At 39.9% G+C, this 26,824-nt stretch overlaps 1 protein-coding gene across 5 annotated transcripts in view; it reads right to left on the bottom strand.

Moving 5' to 3' along the window:
- The window catches only part of Ctnna2 (catenin alpha 2), a 994,060-nt gene that overhangs the window by 258,408 nt on the left and 708,828 nt on the right, over window positions 1-26,824 (bottom strand). For all 5 annotated transcript variants that reach the window (XM_038318873.1, XM_038318875.1, XM_038318872.1 and 2 more), the window contains one exon: window positions 21,051-21,131. In XM_038318873.1, coding sequence (XP_038174801.1) covers window positions 21,051-21,131 — 81 coding nt within the window. The remainder of the gene's footprint in view (window positions 1-21,050; window positions 21,132-26,824) is intronic.

Here is a 26,824-nt window from a genome sequence, read left to right as displayed (position 1 = left end):
AGAAGAAAGAAGAAGAAGAAGAAGAAGAAGAAGAAGTGGAGGAGGAGGAGGAAGAGGAGGAGAAGGAGGAGGAGGAGGAGAAAACAACAACAACATTAAAAACACGTGTGGAGAGGATCATTGGTAATAGTACTTGATGTTCTTGCAAAGGACCTAAGTTCAGTTCCCATCATGCTCATGGCCACTCACAACTGCTGAAAATTCCAGCTCCAGAGAGATATAACACCATCTTCTGACTTTTGTGGGTACCAAGCATGCATTCACACAGGCAAATCACAAAATAAATACATAAATAAATATTTTTAAAAATAATTATTCATGTATAGTAGCATAGTCCTATAATCCCAGTACTGAAAAATCTGAGGTAAAGGGATCACAAAAATGTCCACACAAGCCTTACGTACTAAGTAGTCTTTAAAACATCCTAGGCTAAATAATAAACCTCTCAAACACATTTTAAAGAATGCATTTGAAGACTTTGAGGCAAGATATAGAAAGTCTCTAATTCCATTACTCCTTTTTGACAGGGTCAACCCTACACACCTGCCAAATGTGGTGGGATTTGTAGCAGGCCGAGTCATCTGGATCCATAAATATATATACTTTCCATTCATATCCCAGCATGTGTCTCTGGGTCTTAGACAAATCCTCTTTAACTATAAAGACATCTTGAGAAGAGTTCAGCCAAAGCCTCAGCAGTGCCCTCTCCAAGCATCTGATGAGTGAGAGGTCAGGTCAACTGAGTGAGGTGGTAACCTGGACTAACATGCTGCTTGAGTGAGGGGAGACAGGTGACAGGCACCCACTTGGTGGTAGTGGTGATGTCTCAGATAAGTGTACTTCTGAAGCTTCCAGAACCCTCTACCACCCTCTCCTGATTTATTTCAATCACGGATAACACAAGGTGCCCTAGAACTACTTTCTCCCTATGGAGTCCTGCTGCTTTCTGCTGTGACTCTCGCTTGCTGTTTTTAACTATAACACAGACTTGCAAGTTTTCAGTTCTTAATTTTGTTGTCTTTGTCTTTGAGGCTTCAATTACAACATATCTCACTTCTCCTTTCGTCCTCCAAATCCTCCCTTATCCCCTTCCCTGCTTTCCTTCAAATTCATTAAAAGCCTCCTTAGTCCGGTGCTCCAATGTGGGGCTCAGGCGGGTATGGGTGGAGGGGAGGGGAGGGAAGGGGGAAGAGGAGGGGAGAAGATGGAAATTTTAAATATAAAGAAAATAAACCATGAAAAAAAAGCCTCCTTAGCACTAATTTTTATTGCCTTTAGGAAAAATTATTCCTAAATATAACTTGTTAAGTCTTCAAAATGTTCTTTGTATATTGTATGTATGTTTTCAACATGGATTGCTTGGCACTGGACAACCAATTGGTATGTTCCTCCTTGGAGAAGACTACCTTCCCAACTACCAGTTTTTGTTCAGTTGCCTATAATTTTTTGTGTGGGGTTGGGGCCTCATAGGAGTTTGGAGTGTTTGTTGATGCTCCTATCTTGGAGGGGTCATGCTGGTAAGACTTAACAGTAAGAAGACATATTCTCACAGCAAACTCCCTGATCCTCTGACACTTTAAAACTTTCCACCTCCTCTTCCATAATGCTCACTGAGCCTTAGGTGTGGATGTGTTTTATAGACTAGACTCTACACTCTACATTTTGATTTCTCATGGTTTTCTTTAGTGTTCTCCATCTGTTGATAAGAGAAGTTTCCTTGCGGAGGAATTTGAACTACACTTAACTGTGAGTATAATGAGAAATGTTTATGGACTATTGTTAGGGGTTATTCTGGTTTAGTAAACTAGATTTTCCTCCAATGACTTCATTAGGACTGAGTAGTTCACTAGGTTTCCAGTACCAGGCATAGTTTCCCTCTTGTTGTACAGGTCTAAGTCCAACTAGAGAGTTATTGTTTACCACCAACGTATGTGTGCCACTACTGCAATCATTGCATTATTGTGCCATGTTGATCATTGATGTTGTTCATAGGCATGATAGATGAGTGGTATTGTTGACTGCCTCCCTCTTTTGGAAGCCTTTATGCTTTTTTCTGGTATTATGAAAGCTTGTTCTCAGGAAAGGGTTATTCAGGTCAGTTCTAACTCATTGCATTTCTAACAATCGCTGACATTTTTTTTCTCAAGAAATCCTTAATTTCTGAATGAGCCCCAATCATTGTCTCATATTCCCAAATTTGTAAAAAAAAAAAAAGTCCCATAAAATAATTGGAGCTATTGCTATTAAAAGAAAAGATAGGAGATGTAGTCAGATTCAAGATCCTTTAGTTTGAGGAAAACTAACTGTTCACATTCTGATACCTGTTCTATCTCATGCTTTGTTTGCTTTTAGTGCAGATGCAGGAAGACTTCTTGTAGAGATATTTTGACCTTTGGGGGTCACCGTGTCTCTGTTACAGTTACTCAATTGACAGTGCAACTAGATAAGAAATGAACTGATTTCTGCGATCAGAGAGATGGAGGGATTTGAGACAGCAGCAATAGTTTGACAATGTTGTTTTAGCCTCACAAGTAGGTTTTATTCTTCTTCTGTTCCTCTTGTTCTGTTCATCAATCGCCACTGCAATACTTAAGATATTTCAAACTCTGTTCACGCTATAGTCACTGAACACTGATTATCTATTGTACCCAGGAAAGGAACCAAGAAGGCTAAAACCGGACTCTTAGTGCCCCTACATGGTCTGTTTTTACCAGTCTTGTTTAACCCAGTAGATTTTTGTTCTCCCTCTGCTACTCATTTCACTAAGAAACACCCATTTTGCCATTTGTCTGTATAAAATTCCTTTTGGGGGAAAAGCTTCAAGAAAAGAAAGGGAAGGGATCAACATAAAAGTCAAAGCTATTAGCTTTTCCCTAAACTTTGTGGATTAGGGGGTATCTGGTAAGGTTCCCTGACTTACTTAAGGTCTGTGTCCTGCACTTGAATGGTTTCTGAATCCTGAAATTACACCTAAACTTGCAAAATTGGTAGGGGCATTTGTATAGTCTGTCCAAGCACTCCAAGATTGAGCTCATGGAGTAGCAGTAACCAGGTTCCAAAGTAACCCCTGAGTAGGACTGTGAGTTGGTAAATCACAACTTGCCTATCCCCTTGAGCTCGTCATTTGATCATCCACAAAAACACCATAGAGGACATTCATTTAGATGCTTAGACCTGATGATTTCAAGGGAGTGTTGGAAGGAATGGCCAGAGTCAGAGATGCTTCATTAGTTCTGGCTCACGAAACTCTGTGCTCTCCCTCCTGCATTCCTCTGGTCTCCCACAGCTCCTACATTGCTCTGCCCAAAGGTTCCCTTTACTCCATTGCAGATCTGGAGCTTAAACTGCAACTATTTAAGGCAGTCTGATTCTCTTTGAAATGCAAGGAATCAAACATATAGAAAGTTCTGCCTCCAGCAATTAAATAGGATTAATGCACTCATGAAAAACATAGAAACTGTGGAAGAAGGAAGCGAAGAGGATGGAGCTGTGACTGGTTAATTATTCACACTTCCAACAGCACTCCTGGTCAGATCTGATGGAAAAACCTTCTCTTATCTCCAAATTCCTCAGGACAAATCTCCTCTAATTCTGAAACACTTGGCATAATCTGGTCAACTAATTCTCACCAAATTCTCCAGGCAAGACTGCTCATCTCTTTAGTCAATCATCTATCCCCCAGCTAAATTGAAGTGTTTCACATTTTGCCCCTTCACATAGGATTAATTAGAAAAATAATTATCAAAATCGCATCCATAGTTCAACTTCTTGTCTAAGACCGAACGTGGATATGCATGGCTTCAGGAAGAAAAAATTGCAATTATATTAACCAAGAAGTTTACTATAATGATTATCATAGAGAAAGTTGGGGTTCGTTAATAATTGATATTTACCTTATGCTATTTCCATTAAGGGAGTTTTAATAAAAACTATACACTAAGATGAAAGTGTACCAATTTGAAAGACTACAGTCATTAAAAAGGACAAGCTTCACAGTTAGTCCACTTGGGTACTTTAACTTATAAACCTCATCTTACTACAAACTTTAATCTTTCTTTTGTAAATTCAGCACCTTGCTTTAAAAACGAAAAAAAAAAGTTTTGGCAGTAATCTGTCTCTAGAGAGTTATCAGGATGTCAATAGACAAACAAGAGAAGAAAGAATACTAAACAAATGTCACACAGCTTCAAGAGACCATTGTGCTTCTCTGCCTCTCACAAGTCACTAAGCAAAAATGGGCACCATGGCCTAGAAGGTGAAGAAAGCTGGTTAGATTAGGCATCTCAGTGACTTCTCAGCCTTTAAACCTAAACTCTCTTAGCACTCAGGATATGGAAAAACAGAGGAGTTCACTGGAAGCCACTTCTAATTCTGAAACGCATGGTATAATCTGGTCAATGAATTTTCACAGAACACCCTAAGCAAATGTGCTCTTTGACCAGTGTTGTTTGGTGTCTGCAACTCTAAGTACTGTGATTTGGTTCGAATTGTTTTCTTATTAAAATCATGTTCTTGCTGTCTAGCACAGGCTAGCCTCAAACTCTCAATTTCCCTGCCTTTACCACCATACCATGGCCAATGCTGGTACTAAAGATAGGTAACCATCATATCAGGCTGAATGAAGCTGTCCTTCGACCTTCAGCTTTGAAATCTCATTCAGTTGGTAGCACAAACTCAATACCAAGATTTAATATGCATAATGCCACTGATACTCCTTCATTTAAAAAAAAAAACTTTAAAATTACCTGATAGTGGCACCACTGGCTGGGAGAAAAGAACACTCATCTTGAAAGATGAGGTAAAGAGGAAGTAGCATGCTTACAGGACATCTCTTCTCTTGAAAAGACCTCTTTCCTTCAAGAGTCCCTGGTTTCTGAATCAGTGACTTTTATTTCAAGGACAGTCAAGGAGTAAGCCCAAGATAGGTGACTGTTTTTCCTTCCTCTTCTCCCTGCCCCCCTTTTATCTCAACTCCCACTATGGCTTTTGTTTGGGGGAAAATTTTAAACCTTTAAAGACATTTAAACATATAAGCACCATGCATCTTTTAAAGTAAATTGTGTCAGACTTAGTGTAGTGGTTCATGCTTGTTAACCTAGTACTTGGGATGGGAATACAGGGAGATCAGCTTTTCAAGATCATTCTTGTTGAAGGCTATGTGAAAGCCTGTCTCAATAAAACAAACCATAAGTCAATAAATGAGCCTGGCATGGGGAGGTTGAGTCAGGAGAACTGTTGCAAGCATTGGCTATATAGTAAATATAAAACCAGCCTGGCCTACAAAGTGGAGCCTTGCCTCATTTTTTAAAAATGTAAACAGATAAAATAAATGAGGAAGAGAGATATGGGCTCTCTCAGCAAGGTACAAAAATGAACTTTCTCCTTTTTATTAAGGGACAATTTTGTCAAACTGATTTAATTCCTTGGCTTTTTTATTTTTCTGTCTATAAAGGATATTTTCCATGCTCCAGCATGACAAAAATGCCCGTTCTGGGTACAGTTTCCTGAAATGGGGTACCATATGTGCATCAGTAAACATTATGTGTAGAGTGAATTAAACCAAGCCTTATAATTAGGCAGTGAGGAAATTACTGTCGACCTGGAAGAGTAAATCAGCGGTATTAGAACACTCTCCATTTTCTCTGAAGCACTTCAGAGTGGCATAAAAGGCCCGTGTCACCATGATAAACACTGAGAAGAGATGTATTTGGAGCAAGATAACCTAAAACATGCCACAATTCAAATAGATCTTTGAGTCTGGACTCCAAGGTGTCATCCCCAAAAATTTAAAGGCCGGTGTTTGGCCACTAAAGTGAGAGAGTAAAGCAAACCATCTGACTCTGAGACTGTGGGCAGGGACTTTCCCCTACAGCAGGTGCACTCAGACTTTAATACACGGACTCTGGAGCAGAGCCAGGAGGAAAGAGTGTCCCTTCATGATGAACAATGAGGCAAGATTATAAAAATAAAAAGGGGATCAGTACACTTTCCCTTCTGCTTCAGACTTCCACATGGCTTCGTACTACTGTTCTTTCAGTAATCGCATCTTTATTTATAAGGTTGACAATGATTCATTGAAATTTATGTCTGGATGTGGGTGTGCAGGTGTGCACACGTGAGCATGTACCCGAGTATAAAGATCACAGGACAACCTTGATATTGTTGCTCAGGAATCAGCCACTGGGTCTTCCAGAAATCTCTCACCGGCCTGGAGCTTGTCAATTTGCTATACTGACTGATTAAAAGAAATGACCTAATGATTCTCTGGATTTCCCCCATGACTGTTGTTATGTCCCCCTTTTCATTTCTAATTTTGTTAATTTTGATATTCTCTTTCTGCCTTTTGGTTAGTTTGGAAAAAGGTTTGTCTATTTTGTTGATTTTCTCGAAGAATCAACTTTTTGTTTAATTAATTCTTTGTATTTTTTCTTTGTTTCTATTTTGTCGATTTCAGCTCTCAACTTGATTATTTCCTGCCATCTAGTTCTCCTAGGTGAGTTTGTTTCTTTTTGTTCTAGAGTTTTCAGAGTTAACTCACTGTTGTGAAATTTTTCCAGCTTCTTTATATAGGCATTTGGTGCTATGAACTTTTATCTTAACACTGCTTTCATTGTGTTCCATAAATTTGGGGATGTTGTGTGGTCATTTTCATTGAATTTTAGGAAGTCTTTAATTTCTTCCTTGACTCATTGATGATTCAGGTGAGCATTGTTTAATTTCCATGTGTTTGTGGGCTTTCTGGAATTAGTGTTGCTGTTGAATTCTAATTTTAAACCATGGTGATCTGATAAGATACATGGGGTTATTTCAATTTTTTGTATCTGTTGAGGTTTTCTTTGTTACCTAGTATGTGTTCAGTCTTTGAGAAGGTTCCATGAGGTCATGAGAGGAAGGCATATTCTTTTATGTTTGGATGGAATATTCTATTGATGCCTATTAAGTCCATTTGTGTCATTATATCTGTTAGTTCCCTTATTTTTTCTGTTATTTTTTTTGTCTGACAGACCAGTCCGTGGTGAGAATGGGGTGTTGATGTCTCCCACTAACCTTTATACCTAGTTATCTGAGTAATCACCATACTTATTTCCAAAGTGGCTGTACCAGTTTGCACTCCCAGCAACAATGGGAAAGTATTCCCTTTCCCCCACATCCTCTCCAGCATAGGTTGTCATCAGTTTTTTTTTGTTGTTTGTTTTTTTGTTGTTGTTGTTTTGTTTTTTTATCTTGGCCATTCTTATGGGTGTAAGATGAAATCTCAGAGTTATTTTGATTTGCATTTTTCTGATGGCTAAGGAGGTTGAACATTTCCTTAAGTGTTTTTCAGCCATTTTAGATTCTTCTGTTGAGAGTTCGCTGCTTAGGTCTGTACTCCATTTTTTGTTAAATTATTTGTTCTTTTGATGACCAGTACATTGAGTTCTTTGTATATTTTGGAGATCAGCCCCTGTCTGATGTGGATTAGTAAAGATCTTTTCCCATTCCGTATGCTGTCATTTTGTTTTGTCTTGTCGTTTCCTTTACAGAAGCATCTCAGTTTCAGTAGGTCCCATTTATTAATTGTTTCTCTCAATGTCAGTGCTACTGGGGTTATATTTGGGAAGTGGTCTCCTGTGCCAAAGTGTTCATGTATACTTTCCACTTTCTCTTCTATGAGGTTCGGTCTGGTTGGTTTCATGTTGAGATCTTTGATCCATTTGGACTTGAGTTTTGTACTTGACAATAGGTAAGGATCTATTTTCATTCATCTACATGTTAATATCCACTTATGTCAGCACCATTTGTTGAATAACATGCTTGACTCTATGAATTTGCTGGAGACTGAACTGAGGCCTTTGGCTTGAAAGGCAAGCACTTTATTAATTGGGTCATTTATCTCTATCCTCCCATGGTGATTTTTTTTCACTAACCTTGATTTCCTAAAGTGATACATAAAATATTAGTTCTGTTGACTCCTGAGTTTTGTTGATAATGTGTGCCTTAACATTTAGTGTTTGTCTCACACTTTACCCTAGTTGTAGCTCTCCTCCTTAGAAAGCACAGACAGAAGTCTGACAGATGGCTCATCTGTAAGAAGCTGCCTACCAAGCCTGATGACCTGAGATAGATCACCATCATCTTTTCCACAACTGGAAAAAGAGACAACCGACTTCTTCAAGTTGTCCTCTGACTTTCACACACATGTAGTGATGTGCATAGGCAGGCACACACACACACACACACACACACACACACACAAGTAAAAACGTTATTTCTAAATTTTCAAAGAAAGTATATCTGTCTGTTTACTCCCACAATAAGGGGCCATGAGTAGTAAGACTATTTGTTCATAATCTAGTCCAAGGGGGTAGAAGTCTTATAAAACAGAAATCTACATATCTACCCTAGTTCCTAACACAGATGATCCTTGCAGACAAGAATACTAGCTAGAAATTTGTCTTAGTCTTTCATCTCTGACACAGAAATTCTGAGACCTGTGTAATTTCCTGGCTAATTACACCTAAAAACAGTTCTTAAGCCCCTTGGAATTTCCTAAGCAAGGGACACATCCTTTGTTCTAATGAGATGGCATTTGGTGGGACCTCAGGAAGAGAATGATTGCCAGGTAAAATAGCCAGGTGACTCCAGGAATAGAACCTGTAGCTTTCATCCAACCTTAAATCTCTGGGGAATTGAGAAAGGCCAAAGGTTGAGCTGATTACCGATGACTAGTGATTTAATCAATTGGGCCTTTGTAACAAGCCACACCAAGAACTTGAAATGACAGCATTCAGAATGGCATTCAGAAAACTTCTAGTCTAACCATGTGCAGGCTCATGGGTCATAGCACAAAAGGAGGAAGCACAGCACAGTCCAATTGTGAACCTCCCAAGAGACGTCTGCCAATGTGTCTTTTCATCTGTATCCCCACAAGGCTCTTTATAATATTCCTAACACAAGTAAGTGTGTCCCTGAGATCCAGAAGTCAATCTGATAAATTAATCAAAACTCATTTGGTTGACTGAGGAGACAGAACCACTAATGGCCACCTATGACTATCAAGTGGCATGTAAAATTGGTGTAGTCTTGAGGAACTAAGTCCTTAAACTGTGAAGCCTGATGCTCTCGTTAGATATTTAATTGACGGTTACAAGCTCATGTTAGTGAAGTGGTCAGTTGGATAGGAAAAAAAAAAACAACTTATATTGGTGATCAAAGGTAAAATTTACTGTTTTATAAGATTTCTACCCCCTTGGAATAGATTATGAATTATTCTATAGTGAATGTGTTAGAAGACCCCATATGGTTTTTTTCTGTATCTTACAAGCCTTAAACAAGGTCTCTTCCTTATAATAAACAGGTATTGCCTCTTGAATGAAAATGTCTGGTAGAGGACAGGAGATGTGATGAATGTCCAAAGTCTTGACACATCCTCAGCTACATTAACCAACAGGATTCAGGGAAGTCTGAAAACACACTATCAGATTCAAAGGCAGCAGAATTCAAGTCTGAAGGGCTAGAGAGATGGCTCAGTAGTTAAGAGCATTGGCTGCTCTTCTAGAGGACTGGGGTTTAATTGGTATCCATATGGCACCTCACAACTGTATGTAATGTCTATCCAAGAAGATCTGACATCCTCACACAGACATACATGCAGGCAAAACACTAATGCACATAAAATACAAATGAATATTTTTTCTCCTTTTTTTATTTAAAAATTTCCATCTCCCCCCTCCTCCTCCTCCTTCCCTCCCCTCCCCTCCACCCATATCCCCCCTCCCTCCCTCTCCAGGCCAAGGAGCCTTCAGGGTTCCTTACTCTATGTTGGGAGGACCTTGGACTTAACAAATGAATATTTTTAAAAAATAAATTCAAGACTGAGAACACCATAGGCCAGTGAGACAACTGTATGGATGAAGGTACTTGCTGTCAAGTCTGACTACCTAAGTTCAATCCCCATGATGCAAATGATAGGAGAAAACCAGCTCCTGAAAGCTGTCTTCTGACCATCAAAGCCTGTGGCACATGTATGCCTGTTCCTCCCATCTGTCTCTGTCTCTCTGTCTCTTTCTGTCTCTATCTTTGTCTCTCTCTCTCTCATACATACACCAGATAGATAGATGATTGATAGATAGATAGATAGATAGATAGATAGATAGATAGATAGATAGATAGACAGACAGATTTTTTTAAAAAATGGAACATCTGAAATAACAGGGAATGTGTGTTGTGACACACATTTTTGTTTTTTTGTTTATTTGTTTTATTCCTGGTCTCAGTGCATAGCCCAAACTGCCCTCAAATTCAACAACCCTCTTTGATTGGTCTTCATACTACTAGGATTCCAGGTAGGGTCAGTCTCAGCACCACTTTGGTGAAATCAATATCCCCCACAATGGAGCACACTGTTTACTCTTTAGGTGAATGTGTAAAGTAAGCCCAGGAACAGAAACTTCTAGTTAAAGTGCTCACAGCAGTACTTGCTAAATGAACAATTTAGGAACTGTACCAACATTCCTGTCTAAACAGGAGCAAGTGCTGGAGGTTAGACCAAACAGGCATCTTCGACACTGTGTTTTGGATTCAGTCACTGCTCTGATCACTTCCCCTTCCCATCTCACCTCAACTGCAGGAATGAGCAGAACAGAGCAACTCAGCTGTTGAAGTCCCACTTCATAAAGTTTTCCTAGCCATGCATATGCAACCCCTCTCTTCTCAGCAGAGTGTGCTCTTAGAGTAATGACCATGGGTCAGGATGCTGGACTTTTCTGCAGATCAAGACTAGCTAGGGAGAGAAGAGCTAAGCTGGTGTCCAGCTGGACCTAAGACATTTACCTTCTATAGGATCACAGGAATAAATTAAACCACCTCATGAAGTGGACAGCACTTGCTAAGGACTTGCCTATACTGATATTTTATTTATATTTACAAATGAAGCTTACCTGGAGACCAGAAGGCAAACTTAAGCCACTAGAGGTCAGGCAGTGGTATCACACACCTCTAATCCCAGGATTTGGGAGACAGAGGCAGATGGATCTCTGTGAGTTCAAGGTCACTTTAGGCTATACAAGATCAATGTAGGAACAGACCCAGGTGATGGTGGCTCACACCTTCAATCCCAGTACTAGGGAGTAACACACCTTTAATCCCAGCACTAGAGAGATATATAAAATGGGATTCACTGGAGAGATATATAAAATGGGATGAGACAGGAACTCATTCTCCTTCAGTCTGAGTATTTCTTAGCGGTAAGAGCTCTAAGTATGACTTAGTTATACCTTCTGGTCTTCAGGCAAGTTTTATACATAAAACATAAATAAAATATCACTATACTTGCCTACATTGTATGTAAAAAGCTATTTCCAATTGACTTGATCACATACCCTAGACTTGGAGATAGCATATGTGTGGTGGATTACAAGGGTATGTGTCTACAATCTAGCACTCCTGAGCCTGAGGCAGGAATATTGCCAGCTCAATGTTGGGCTGTGCTACATGGTATTGGAGCCAGCAAGACTGTACAGTAAATGTACAGCTGACAGATTCATAAAGGCAGATCCACAGTACAAATTATGGGGCACCCATTTTGCAGAACACTTGTCTTTTGGAAAAGTTATTGTTATATCTGTAAATACCTTGCAAAGCCATGATTCTTCCCTACAAAAATGGGATTCATTCCCAAAAGGATCACAGCAGTCTAATTTCTCCTGCAGGGCTACAGAACGACCTTGCTCCAATCCCCCACACCATTAGGCCTTAGAGCTACAACCTTTGCTCTTTGTTCTAACAGTCAAATTTGCATAGAGTCAATCCTACAAAATTACCTGCTAACAGACCACATAGAAGTTTCTATAGAAGACAGGCACTGACCTTTGTGAACAAACAAATCAGGGTGTCCTCAGAGCTGGTTATCACAAAAGAGATTAGATGAGGAGAATGGGTGAATCGAGGATTCAGGGATACTTAGTAACTTTACCTAATGGTTTGGAATACCTGTGCTTTTTTGTAATTTTGATTTGTATATTATCATTATCCTCACCTATGGAATTTTCAATTTATGTCTGTAAAAACTAGGAATCTCATGGAGATCACAACTTATTCTTCTCCTTGATACTTCATCTTCTACTTCTTCCTCTTACGCTCCTTCCTCTTTTCTTTATTCTTCTCGGTGCTACTACTTCTTCTACTTCTTCCCCTTACACTACTTCTATATTTCCCTTATTCTTCTTCTACCTTGCCTCTTCACTTCACTTTTGCCCCTCGTACAAAAAAATAAAGAACATGTGGAGGTAACGTATTTTACTTGATCTTTTTACCCTTTTTGATTCTCACCTGCCATAGATATCTGATTCTGGGCCTTGAGTAGGTACTGAGGCTGGTACTCAAGGCCCTGGATAACATAGTAAGAGCTTGTGTCACAAAACAAAGGAAAGTATTTGGTGTGCTAATGTTTAGGAATCATTTACCATAGCTTTCCCAATGAAAGAGTGGGTAGAATACCTGTTTCTTAATGAAGAGTTCCTCCCACATGATCTGTGTCTATGATATTGAAACCTCATATCTATCCTGCTCTGTTCTCACCCTTCATTATTCTGGTTTCTGGTGCTTAGCTATGCCTGCATTGCTTATTTTTCTACTCCACATCTCTTTTACAGTATGCTCATTTCTGATCTCCATGCTTCCACAGTGAGCTAAGATTCTGACCTAAAGACCAAATCCCTGGGGATTCTTAGCTGTGACAGGGTCTCAGCACAAAATCACAATCTTTAGCATTCAGAAGGAATCATGGAGCCAGCGTGTCTTGTTGCTGTAGCCTTAGACATCTATCTCTGTAGGAAGAAAAACACACTTAGATCCAGAAATAATTTTCAAATATTTCTTGACAATGAACCTAAAAATAATTGCCCCCCCCCGCAAGGGAGATGTGAGAAAAAGAACTGAATGCTTTAACATTCCTGTTTACTGTAAATGCTTTGGAATGTCTATAATTCATGAATCAAAACGCTAGGCACCTAAAGCGAACAGCACCTTTTCAAGAGGTTACAGTGAGTCATCGTGCTAAATCCAGGGGAGGAAGTAGGAACGAACCAGCTTTTGACATCCAACACATATTTCTTATTTTCTGTCTATAGGTTTCTGTAACCACAAACCCTTCTGTGGTGGAGGTGCTGTTGAAAACCACAGGGCAGCTGGGCATAGTAGCATAGGCCCCTATCCCAATTATATTGGAGACAAAAGTTGGATGATCAAAAGTTCAAGGGCAGTCTAGGTTACACAGGAAATTCAAAGTCAGTCTGGGTAACTACCTGAGACCTCACCTTTAAATAAAAAGTAGTAATAGTAACAGTAATAGTAGTAATAGTAATAGAAATTATAGTGATATTTTACTCATGTTTTATAACTAAAGCTTGCCTAAAGACCAGAAGGTAAAACTAAACAACTAGAGAGCTCTTACCTCTAAGAAATCCTCAGACTAAAGGAGAACTAGGTCCTGTCACATCCTGCCTTATATTCCTCTCCAGTGCTGGGATTAAAGGCATGCGACTCCCTAGTACTGGGATTGAAGATGTGTGCCACCACCACCTGATCTGTTTCTGCATTGATCTCACAGACATCCATTTTCCTCTGCTTTCCCAATCCTTGGATTAAAGGTGTGTGACACCACTGCCTGACCTCTAGTGGCTTAGTTTTATCTTCTGTTCTTTAGGCAAGCTTTGTTTATAAAACATATATAAAATGTCACTATAAGTAATAATAATAATAAAGGGCCTGAGGGCTCTGGGTTTAACTTCCAGTATTGAAAAAAAAAACTCATAAAGCATCTCTCTCTCGCTCTCTCTCTCTCTCTCTCTCTCTCTCTCTCTCTCTCTCTCTCTTCTCTCTTCCTCCCTCCCTCCCTCCATCCCTCCCTCCGTCCCTCCCTCCCTCCGTCCCTCCCTCCGTCCCTCCCTCCGTCCCTCCCTCCCTCCGTCCCTCCCTCCTTCCCTCCTCCTCAGAGTAGACTACAGTATGGGTTGCCCCCTTGCATGTGTTTCTCCTATAGGAAACTGGGATGGGATAAAGCTTATGAGCAAGGTGACAGTCAGACTGCTGCTTGAGTCAGAAATACCAGACACATTCCATGTATCTATGTGCTAATTTGCTCTCTGTCGTCATCTGTAGAGTGGACATACACAGTGACCATCTTTTCTCCTCACACATCTAGTTTCAGGACTAAATGTGGTCAGTTCATGGAATGATCCAGCACATCATAAAGTCTGCCCATGGGTCAGCTAAGTCGAGTTACATTCTACAGACAGTGACTTTGCAAACTACCAGTGATGATGGCCCACTGTCAGCCCGAGGTCTTCTCTCAGGAAGCGTTCCAATAGAGACAGCTATAAAACTCTATCAAAATTGTAGGGTCTTCAGATATAAGTGAACCCTCTAACACATGTGATGTGTTTCCTTTTGGAGCTCTTAGTTATTTTCTATATTAACCCCTCCATGTAGTAATTATCTCAATATGAAAGCATCCTATACAAGAATCAGTGTTACTAAAACATAGTTTCATTGTAATAGTAAAATTGAGGCTTTTTATCAAGTTGAACCCCACTGCACTGTACTGTGAGGAATTTCTCATAGCTCATGAGAGTGGAAGCCTAGAAGTTGGCCATTGAGAAGGGTGAGGAGGTAAAGGCACTTGCTGCCAAGCCTCACACCTTGGTTTGATCCTGAGAGCCAGATGGGGGAAGTAAAGAACTGTATCTTGCAAGCTGTTCTCTAAACCAAGAGGGAACCTAATGATCAAAATTAAGTCTCTGATTGGTTTGAGAAATGAGGATGATTAGATTAGCCATTAATAGTATAGTACTTATTAGGGAAACCTTGGATCCTAATTTGTATATCAATTTTGAGTAAAAGACTAGTAAAAAGATCAAAATGATCCCCAGAATGAACTAGTATCCTTATATACCTAGGACAGATTGAAAGGTGTTCAGACGTTGTGTATTAAAGTACAATAGGCAGGTGCAGTCCCCTGTGAGTGAAGGATGGACTTTGAGGCATCTCTGTATGCAGACATGGAGAGAGCCAAAAGCATTGCTTCCAGACCGGTTCCAGAATCACAGCTGGGATATCCGCCCAGACGTGGGACCCACTAGGCCCACAGCTCTAAAATTAGAACATACTGCTCAGAGTTGACAGTCGTTGTTCCGTAAATCTGTTTTTCAGCCCATACAAAGCACTCCTAAGAGAATTCTGTTCTACTACTGCCCACTGTCACAGATTTTAAATGGCAAGATGAATTTATGCCAGTCAGTTTAAGGTGACACCCTTGTGTTCCTACGACCTTTCCACAGTGTGTGACTCAACTCCATTGGGGAATGTAGCCTCAAGAGAAGATTCCTATTTGCTTGAAAGTTCAACTTCAACAAAGATCTATTTTATTGAAGACTTTCGATTTTTTTAAGGGTCTACAAATCTAACTCCATTTCCCTAATTAGGGACATCTAAGATAAGGATTGTGATTGACTTTATTTGTTTTAATTTAGTAAGTGTAACTTTGGAAGGTTCCAGGGTCACCCAAGGGCTGAGAGGAAATGCAAGAGACAAAAGCAGGAAGCCATGTAAGTTGGTGCAAGTCTCATTGTTAACTACAACCTTTTATTTCCTCTTCTCCTCTCTATCAGATTTGATTTCTCTAAAAACCAAGGTGTGACAGAGCAAGACACTGCAGAGGTTCCTCTATCTTGCATTTTTGCAGAGGCCATTTTAGGATTAACTTGAATTTAATCTCCTTGATAGAGAGTCCTGTGGAAAATTACCTAACTCCGTCCTAGGACCTGAGGCCAAGATACCCTACCTAATTTAGCTTCTGTTAAACTGCCTGAATGTCCAACCCTCCCCTTGCAGCCCCAGAGCAAGATACCAGAATGTGGTTTTTACCTTTAGAAGTCACTCTGACTAAATGCTCAGGGCTACACTTGGGTCTGAAATAGTGCAGTGTAATCCCAGGTGGCTGGAATGAAGACTTTTAATTGGCTGTAAGCTATGCCTGAGTAGTCATCTCCGGTGTGCTCCCTGTAACAAGGAATGCAGAATGCATGTGTCCATGGACATGGTCCTAGGTCATTGGGGGATCTCCTTTATAATCTGTTATCAGGCAGGTTTATCTGCCATGGGAAGCACCTCACCAGCAGAAAATATTCATACAGACACTGTTACATTTGACAGTCTTCAGTATCAAGGGAAACGGTCTTCAATCCTATCAACTAACTGCCTAAATCTTTTATTTTTTTAATTTTTAAGATGTATTTCATTTTCTTTGGGTTTATGTTTGTTTGGCTGTGTGAGTGTGCACCACACATACACAGGTGCCCATGAAGAGCAGAAAAGGGTGTCAGATCCCTCGCAGATTGAGTTACAGGGGGTTGGGTGAGGCCTGACATGGATACTGGAAATAGCTGCAAGCCTTCTTCACTGCTGAGCCAGACCTCCAGCCCCTGACTGCCCAATCTAAGGGGCGGGGAAGCTCAGCTGAGCCAGGCAAATTAGTCACTGCATATTCCATCCAAACTGAGTTTCAATTTAGATCAGTGAATGTTTTGTGCCATACAGGTAAATGTGGAGAGACAGAAAGGATGGGAAGACAGAAATATCCCAACATATGGGTAGCCACGGAACTGACAGATGGGGACCATTTTAGTCCAAGAAAGACAGATTAAAAAAGAGAAAGGTGTTTGAACCAAATCCACAGATGTGGTGGGGTATTATGCTAGTACTGCTGTGTCTTAATACCATGAAACAATCCTGTTATCCTCATTCCTATGAATGTGAGGGAAGCAAAAACTGACAGGCATAGAAACAATGCTGCTTTGCCTACCACCCTGAATGCAGCTCTCCAGGAGGCTTATTTCAGAGTCCTTCAAATTCTACCATTCTCTTCTGCTAAAAGACAACTCTGGGGATTCCCTTACCACCCCTTCTTAATAAAATGGTGGTGGGGTGGTGCAGGGAGGGAGGTAGGGAGAGGAGACAACCTCTAGGTCTCTAAGTAGAGACAACTAAAGAGCGGGCTCCTGAGTGTAAAACCAAATCCCCATTAGAGCCAATAAAGCAGGGAGGTAGGAGCACATGTTGATAGCTTGCTCCCGAGGCTAAGAAAAGGCAACCACTGGAGACGCTGTCCATGCTTCTAAAATCTGATTACTATACCGTGGGACCTCCAGCACAGGACATGAATGAACACTTTCCTTGAATTCACACAATTTTATATAGCTCAACGAGAGCCTCCAGACTGAGTTTGGCTCCTCACTTCATATGAAGAGAAGATCAAGAGATGGTGACTCCAGAGCCAGGCTTGATGACTGACACCTATAATCTTAACGCTCAGAAGCTGACAGAAGAGGATTGTGGGACTTCAAAGCTAGCCTGGGCTATGAGTGAAACTGTCTCAAAGCAAGAGAGAAGAGGGGTGGGCACCAAACAAGTATCTAAAGTCATGCGACAACCTTAGAGACAGAGTCGAGACATTCACTATGAGCCAATGGTTTTTCTTTTTAGTTAACTTTCTAGTTCCTATTAGACACATCATCTCATATCAGATAGGACATGAGAGCTGATCTTAGAGCACAAGTTAGGCAGAACTGCCCATCTCTCCTTGGTATTACTAACACACAATGGGACAATCTTTTTTTGTGCCTTATTTCAAAGAAAAACAACAACCAAAAGGAAATGTTATCCTTAAAAGATTCTTTTAACTGGCAAATCAAAGTCTTCAGATTCCAGAAGTACAAGTTCTGTCTTGTGGGGCATATTATTTGAAGCATAACTTCTTTCCTGGAACATCCTGGTGATATCCCAAAAGCACCCAAGTAGAACTGCAGTGCTGTGATTCGCATGTAAATGTAAGTGTAATGTAAAATGTGCCTCATAATCCTTAGGATGCTCAGCCATAAAGGGCATGGCTCCATCAAATCCCTCCCCTCGGGGCTCAGGGAAACCCTTAGGAGAGGGGGCAGAAAGGGTGTAAGAGTCATAGGAGATAAAAGACACCAGGAGAACAAGGTCCTCTAAATAAAAATTATCAAAGCTCATATGAACTCACAGAGCCTGAAGCAGCTAGCAGTGAACCCACACTGGTCTGTTCCAGGTCCTCTGCATTTATATTAAGGGTTCAAGGTTAGTATTTTTATAGAATTCTTGAGTGTGCAAAAGAGTGGATCTCTGCTTTCTCTTGGGCTCTTTTCTTTTTGTTTGTTTTGTCTACTTCTGATATGTTAGGTTTTGTTTCCTTTTACTATATTTTATTTTGTTTTATTATTATTATCTCTTAGAAATCTATTTGTTTTTAATGAAGAACAGAAACGGGGTTTTTGTAGAAAGGAGGGCAGGGGAGGAGGGTCTGGGAGGAGTAGAGGGAGGGGAAATAGATATAGTATGTGAGGGGGTAATCTATTTTCAAGAAAACAGATGAAAAATATGTCACTCCCAGACCCAATTGCTTCTATGCTTGACCCTCAGCAGCTGATGCTGTTCTCAGGTGTTATATATAAATCCTTAGGAAGTGGCCCCTTGGTTGAGAAAATGAGTCTCTGTGGGGGGTGCAGTTTTATGTTCTCAGCCCACTCTTCTTTCTATGCCCTCTCTGCTTCCTGATCCATCCAGACATAATCAAGCAGCTTTACCCTTCAAAATCTTTACCTCTGTACCATGACGCACTATGTACCTTCCAAACAGAAGCCAAAATAAATGTCGCCTCTTTTAAATTCCTCCCTGTAAAGCAGTTGGTCCCAGCAAATACTTTAGTTGAGAAGAGAAACCAGTGCAGCAGCTGTGTTCTGATTTCAAGCCCATCTAGGACTCTCCGCAGCTATGCCTGCGCTGGCTCCTTGATGATCCTAACTCTGTTTGGTGTGCTCCAGAAGGGAATGGTAGATGCAGCTGCACCAATCTAGTCTTTCTGCAGTTGTAGAATGCGTGGCAGGTGCTGCCTTCGGCAGTAGTTCTTTCTAGTTGACTAGCGCAATCAGGTTGGTGATGAAGACGGGCATATGCGAAAGCCGCCAGAGGGTATAAGATGGCTGTTAGGTGAGACTCAAAGTGTAGGTGTCAGGGAGATAAAAATAAGGGGTATAGGCTCTTCTAGGTAGAGCACACTACAAAACAAAGTAGGGTGAATCGTGAGAAAATATCAGAATGGTTCCAGTGATGGATGAAACAGGAGATAATCATACTAAGTGAATTGAGTCAGTCTCAGAAAGGAAAATATCATGCTCTTTCTCATTAGTTGCTACTAGATTTTATATACATACACAAAATCGTGTGTGTGCATGACAAAGAGGAGAGGGGAAAGTACAAATAAAATTATCTAGGAAGGTAAAGGGGACTGATGAAACTAGCAAGGGGCAAAAAAGGGAGATAATAAAGAGGTATAATGGGGAGTGTGTATAACATCCAATATTTACACAGCAAGCTGGGTTAAAGCACAGTTTTAATCCCAGCCCCGGGGAAGCAGAGGAAAACTGAACTCTAAATTTAAGAGCAACCTGCTCTATGTAGTGAGTCCCAAGTCAGTCAGAGCCATGTGGTGAGAGCTTATCTCAAAATTATGAAAAAAAGTCCACATTCATGCACACTTAAAAATAATTTTTAAAAAAATCTTTATTTTATTTCATGTGTGTGGGTATTTTGCCTCTGTGTATGTCTGTGTCACGTGTATGCCTGGTAACTGGACAGGCCAGAAGTGGGCATCATCAGCTTCCCCTGAAATCAGAGTTACAGATGGCTGTGTGCAGCCCCGTAGGTTCTGGGAATTGAGCCTGCATCCTGCAAGAGTAGTAGGTACTTGTAACCACTAAACTACCTCTCTAGCTCTGAAGTAACTATCTTTAAATCAAATATTAAATGTACCACTTAAGATCAGAATGCAGATCTTTAGGATAAGCCTATTTTGAGTCATGTGTCTGCACCCTGTGTTCTGCGGTGACTTGTATGGTCTCTTGATACCAGTGGATGTCAAGAAATGAGGATTACAAGAGGTCCATAGCCTGTCACATCCTGGCATTCAATGTTCTCAGAGCATCTTAAGAATTAGTTGAGTCTCCTTAAATCAGTGGTCATCAACCTGTGGGTTATGATCCCATTGGGTCGCATATCAGAAAGATATTTGCATTATGATTCAAACCCATAGCAAAATTTCAGTTAATAAATACAAACAGAATAATTTTATTGTTGGGGGTTACCACAACATGAGGAGCTGTACTATAAGATAGCAGCACTAGGAAGGTTGAGAACCACTGCCTTAAATGTGTTCTTTCATTAAAGACAAAAACAAACAAACAAACAAATCCTCAGGAAACACCTAGTAATAATAAAATCTTATGTATTAAATATACCGTTTAATCATTAGAAATCATTTACATGATTAAAAACAAACAAAAACTTCAAAGTCAATACTAGTGAATGTTCATAAAACATTTTCCATGAGAAAACTACCTCCATCCCCCAGATATGATCTTCCCTGGGGGAAAAATTGGAGTCATCAGATTAATGATACCAATGGCCATTTAGTCCATGCCACATACTCTTATTTTGGTTCTGGGCTTCCCCAAAACTAATCTGATAAACATCCTAACTATATCTACAATGAACTACATTGGATCTTAGACCTTAATGAACCCATTGTATTAAGGATTTTATTTCTTATTAAACATTAGAAACCTAGTACATTATTCAATGCCTTGGACATTTTGTAAGAACTCTCATAGATCAATGAAGGTTTCCTGGCATATCTTGATTCAGAAACTAAAAACCAAATGTACACAGAAAAGAATTCAAGTTCTCACCTGAGAGGATCCTGTCTTCTCAGTGAGAGGCTACCTCTCAGGCTATTAACAACATGAGTCTTGCTGTCAGCTCATCTCTTGGCTCAGCAGTTTTCTAACTGTTAATAGATTTCTGTCTATGTTTATCTAGATGAGATAGCAAACAGTCTTCTGAATGAGTAATCTCTAAAATGCTACCCTGGAAAGCAGCATTCTGAAAAAAATCATTGCAAAGTTCTTGTGGCAAAAATAGAAAGAAAACCATACCTGTCTTCTCAGATCTCTTGTTTTCTTGGTCATCTTGTCAATTGCAATGTTGAGAGGATCTCCTTTTTCTTTCCTTCCAGTCTGTTAAGAAGAGAAAAATCACTTCTGGTTTATAAAATTAAGTGTCAAGTACATTAAATGTTTAAGACAATTCAGGAAAATATGTAAGTTGCAAAATCCAACCAATTTAAAGCAAACCAAAATATTTGTTTAAGTATACGATGAACATGGCTGGGTGACTAAAGTTATTTTTCTGAAACAGAAATTAAAATAAAAAGTCAATAGGTTCTCAGGATAGTTATATCCATATTCAACTCTCTTGAAATCCATTTTCTTCCTCTCCTGCCATTTATGGATAAATTACATAATACAAAAATATCTTGCTTTTGATCTCAAAGACAAATATAATGGGATTTTTATTATGTAAGCATGCTTATAAAATAGAAGTGTTTCTTAAGAAGAATTCACGGGGCCTAGGAGAAGACTCAGTGGCTGAACTACTTTATGTGGCACAGCCTGAGAACCAGAGCTGTATCCCGTGAGCCCACATAAACGGCAGGTCAGTACAGCAACCCAGCTGTAATTCTAGCACTCTGAAAGCAGAGACAGGGAATTCCCTGGAAGACACTGACTATTGGGACTAGGGTATCATTGAGTTTGGGGTTCAAGTGAGAGACCCTGACTGAATTATTAAACTGGAAAACTAAAGAGAAAAACTCCTAACACACAGATGTGCAACATACTTATACACGTACACATGCATATGTATACAAGAATATGCATATATGCATACATACCACAATAAACAAAAGAAAAGCTTAAAACAAATTCTCCTTTGTCAAAATTGAAAATTTTATGTCAACATTTCAAAGACCACTTTGCAAGTTTGTAAGAAGATTGGGAAATATACCTTTCTAGAAAATTAAAAACTTCTGATCTCTGTTCTACAAAGCAGGAGAGGTGCAAAACATAGCCATAAGGAGCTCACAGGTTGTGATCATGAGCAAATCTTTCCTTATGTCTCCAACATGTAGTTAGAGAAGCAAAAATAATAGAGAACAAACAGCACTTCAATAAACTATTCACTTAAATTTCTACAAGTTTTGTGTTAATTTTTTCCATTTCCCTGATGGCTATAGAAAGACAAGAAAAATCAAACAAAGAGAATCGGAATTATTTCTATTTTTATTAAAATTAAATTTGAATTTTTTAAATTTATTTCATTTGTGTGTGTGTGTGTGTGTGTGTGTGTGTGTGTGTGTGTGTAGAGTTGGGGGTGGCTAGGGTTTCATGACTGCCATGTGTAGGTCAGAAGACAAGAAGTCAGTTCTCTTCTACCTTATGGATTTCAAGAATTAAACTCAGGTCATGAAACTTGACAGTGAGCACCTCTACCTGTGGGGCCATCTTGCCATCCCTCCACTGTTTTTTTTTTTTTTCTGCTTTGTTTTTACAGTGACAAGATTCCCATGGATTCAAAGTTCTATGAACACTGCAGGCGCCATCTTCTACACAAGAGTGATCATTTTCAAAGAAATGTGTGAAAGCTATTAAATCACCAAAACATCAGCCTAACACCCTAAAAGTTATTTATTTATTTGTTTGTATTCCTTGGGGCAAGTCATCTCTTGCTCCACACCCCATATGTACAGAATCTCACAAAGCTCCATAGATGAGTATAAAATGAGTGAGATTCTGGATGACAACATCCTACTTAGCAGATGGTCTGCTTGGAGGAAAGAAATGACCACATATCAGGCATATAAGGGTCTCTTTTCATGAAAAAGACAGAATCGAAAACAACACGACAGCAACAACAAAAAAAAGCAAAAACAAAAGAAAAACAGCACCTAGATATAGGTATCCCTATATCTAGCATCAGAATTGAAAGCGGCCACTTTTCTTCTGCAGCTTGCTTCTTAAGCCAGCTTTTCTAAACAAATATGTGATGCATAGCCTTACATGGTTTTCATTGAAAAGTCAAAACTTGGGGCATATGTGTGCATATTTTTAGTTGTCTAGAACTCTACAAACCCTTCCTTCCCCACTCTCTAAGCTCACACACTGATTCTTTCAGATGTACACATTGAGGTGGTTCGTAGGAAGAGCTTGAAATAAAGAGGCTAACATTTTACAACTTTGAAATATCAGCCCAAAAATAGTTCCAAGAAAACAAACGCATATGAAGAATTAGAATGGGGTGGTTTGATCTTTCTGAAAAACAGGAATGTGGTCATAATGAGCAAGAGGACAGCCAGCATCCAGCCTTCCAATGCTCGGTTGGACACTAGTTCAACAGCCAGTGGCTACTCTTCCTTGTTGATTAGTGTGCAAATAGGATGTTTGCCATAAAAATACAGAGTTCTTTGGGGGAGGTGAGAACTGCTACTGTCTTTCTGAGAGTCAAATACTTCCCATTTCATCCCCATTTATTGAAATAGTAAAATATTACTCAGAATGTAAAAGTTGCTGTGTGTGGTGGCACACGTGATTACTTGCAGCACTTGGTAGACAGAGGCAAGCAGATTTCTGGGAATTCCAAGCCAGCCTGTTCTACACATTGAGACCCTGTTTCAAAAATAAACAACCAAACAAATAAATAAAAGTTATGGGTTAGGTTTACATTGTGGCTAGAACAATCGAATAACTGTCAAAAGATGGGCAAGGACAGAGAGGTGGGGGAATGATGGCTGCATAGGTAGAGTCCTTGGCTGGTAAGCATGACAAGCTAGTTAAAATTTCTATCACCAAAGTAAAGCTAGATGTGGCAGCACATACATCTGTAATCCCAGAGCCCCTATGGTGAGAGTTAAGTAAAGACAGGAGAATTCCTGCAAGGACACAGGTTAGGTAATCTGACATATTCAGTGGGAATAAAAAAAAAAAAAAAACAGACACTGTTTCAAAGTGGACAGCAAGGACCAAAACCTTAGATTGTCCTCTGGCCTCCAAAAACTCACTGCAGTACACTAATGTCCATATTCGTGAACACACATACTCCACACACACATACACAAGCACACACCACCACCACTACTATCACAACCACCACCACATCTCAAAAAAGATATAAATATAATAGCTTTAAAAAATAAAATGAAGCCAGGCGGTGGTGGCGCAAGCCTTTAATCCCAGCACTCGGGAGGCAGAGGCAGGCGGATCTCTGAGTTCCAGGCCAGCCTGGTCTACAAGAGCTAGTTCCAGGACAGGCTCTAGAAACTACAGGGAAACCCTGTCTCGAAAAAAAAAATAAAAATAAAATAAAATAAAATGAATTACAATATCTTGACTACACAAAATAGTAAATTACAAGTTAAGTGCCAGATACTGGGATCTCCTTATTCTGTTAGTAACACATCTGTATCCTCTTTTTCACCGGTAGGAAAAATCACAATGGAGACAAGTCATGAAACCAGGGTCAGGAATTGAAGAACTGGCCTACGGTTCCAAGACTTAAGAGGGCATGAAAGAACTCACTAATTAAGATAAATAGTGTAATGCACCCTTTAAAACAGCAAAATGACAGCAGAAAAAGAAGCGATGCAGAACAAAATAGATATAAAATTTAAATTAAGACAAATCTAACAAGGCATAGTTTAGGACAGGACCATTGAAGCAAACCCCACATCCGATAATATGAAATTTGACAAGGCATGATTTGGGATAGGGCCACTGGAGCGAGCCCTGTGTCAGATATTTCCTACTTTAAAAACTAGGGAAACAGCAAGCTGTCTGCAAGACATACCCAGTAGGGTGATAGTGGCACGAATGTCACGGAAGTAATCAACCACTTTTGATTAGATTTAAAACCTTTCATGAGATGGAATCGGTCTCTGAAATTGTCAGTCAGGCCAAGAACCTGAGGTAAGATAGGTCATGGACCCCAGAGGAAACCCTACTAGTATTGTTGTGCTAAATGAACATAGCAATAAAGTGACTTCCAGTGGAAAAGAATGAAAAAACTATAGAGAAATATTAGAAATGTCGCTCAGTGGGTAAAGTACTTGTCTAGCAGATAGAGACCCCAGGATCCATTTGTAGCCATGCATAAACCGATAGCATGGGTGCTAAGGCACTTCCCTACAATCCCATACTAGGAGGCAGAGCAGGAAGAGCAAAAATTCAAGATAATCCTCAGCTACATAGCAAGTTCAAGGGTATGCTGGAAAAAACCTTCTCTTAACAAGAATAGCAAAAGAAGTATGTTTTCATAATTAAAAAAAAAACTAAAAAGAAAAAATATTATCTAAAACCCTGGTTTGACTTGGTGTTCTGTGATTTTACATGCTGAATGTGGTACCTCTGCACCCAGAGGTACCATCAGTACTTAAGTGTGACTGAGGTGGTTACAGACACACATGGGAGACTTGGCTGTTCCTTTCTGTAAGCAGAAGGCAACATGTGTTCCCCATGTGGCATCAATAACCTGAATGTCAAGCATACATTTGTCAGATAGGATCGCTGTGGGAGGAACAGTAATAGGGAGAGTTAAGGTTCCCTCTTTTCCGAAAGTCTCCCATACAAATGAGTTGACTAGAACATGAGACTAGTGCTAGGAGAGAGTTCCTTGAGATGGCAAGTAGAAGCCCTAAGAAGTCCCCAAACATAAGAGAAGGTTAGAGGACATTAACTAGACAATCAGCTCTGAGTTAGGGTGGAATAGAAAGAGGAGCAGCATTTTGAGTGGCAGGAAGAGACACATGACAAGACAGGCTCTGAAAGGACAGTGAATAGAAAGAGCCAGACTTTACTGCATGGAAAGAAGGGATGACTCTGACTAGCAACCAGGGTTATTTTCAATAGAGCTTTTTTCCAGTGTTAATATGACTGAGTGTCTTTTAACCTGCAAACCTGAAGAAGTCTGTTGACATCAGTATTCCACATCACTCTTGTCAAGATTGTGCTCGTTTAATATTTCCAGCTTCTGGTTTTTTTAGCCATCAAGTTTGTGACTGAAAGCAATCCAGACATGATGGTGGCATGGACTGCATAAAATAAAATTCTAAGAGAAAATAGCTAACTTATTTTTGGTTATGTGCCAAATAACATATCCCATACTTAGGAGGTTCTCTGGTGTTGAGAACCAAATTCAGGTCCTCTGCAGAAGTTGCAAATTCTCTTGACTGCTGATAAATCTCCCCAGACTCAAAAAACTATGGATTTTATAAGAAAGCACTGAGTTTTTTAAGATCTGAGCCACTGACTAGGAGAGTAAACTAACTGGCCCTTCCTTTGTAAGTGTGGATGCCTCGAAATAAAATTTGCATGTAGACAGTCATTGTCTCTCAATACTCAGCTCTGCACAGCACATGAGAACTTCAAGCCAGTTCTGAAGGTATACGCCTGTGGTGTCAAATGCTTAGAAAGGGGTATTTTTAGTTGTCTTTCTCTAGTTTTGATAAAATATCTTGACAAAAGGCAACTTAAAGGAGAAATAGTTTAGTATAGTTCACAATTCCAGGTGACAGTCCATTGTTGTGGGGACTTGAAAGCCACAGGAACTTGTTGTACCTAATCTCAGCACATGCACAGTCAAGAGCAGACAGAGATGACCATGGAAGCATGCTCGCTAATATTCTCCTTACATTCCTTTTCCTTCATCTAGAGTCTAGTATGAGAAAATGGTGCTGCCCTCATGCAGGTGGGTCTTACCATATCAATTAAGATTATCTAGAATCTGGATGACCTCCCACAGGCATGACCACAGGCCAAGCTAACTTGGACAATCGATCTTTCATTGAGACTCTCTGCCATGTGATTCAAGATTGTGTCAA

This window comes from Arvicola amphibius, chromosome 2 (genome assembly GCF_903992535.2).
Source record: "Arvicola amphibius chromosome 2, mArvAmp1.2, whole genome shotgun sequence".
NCBI lineage: Eukaryota > Metazoa > Chordata > Mammalia > Rodentia > Cricetidae > Arvicola > Arvicola amphibius.
Note: the sequence above shows the minus strand (reverse complement) of the source record. Positions and strands in the feature narration are given on the sequence as shown.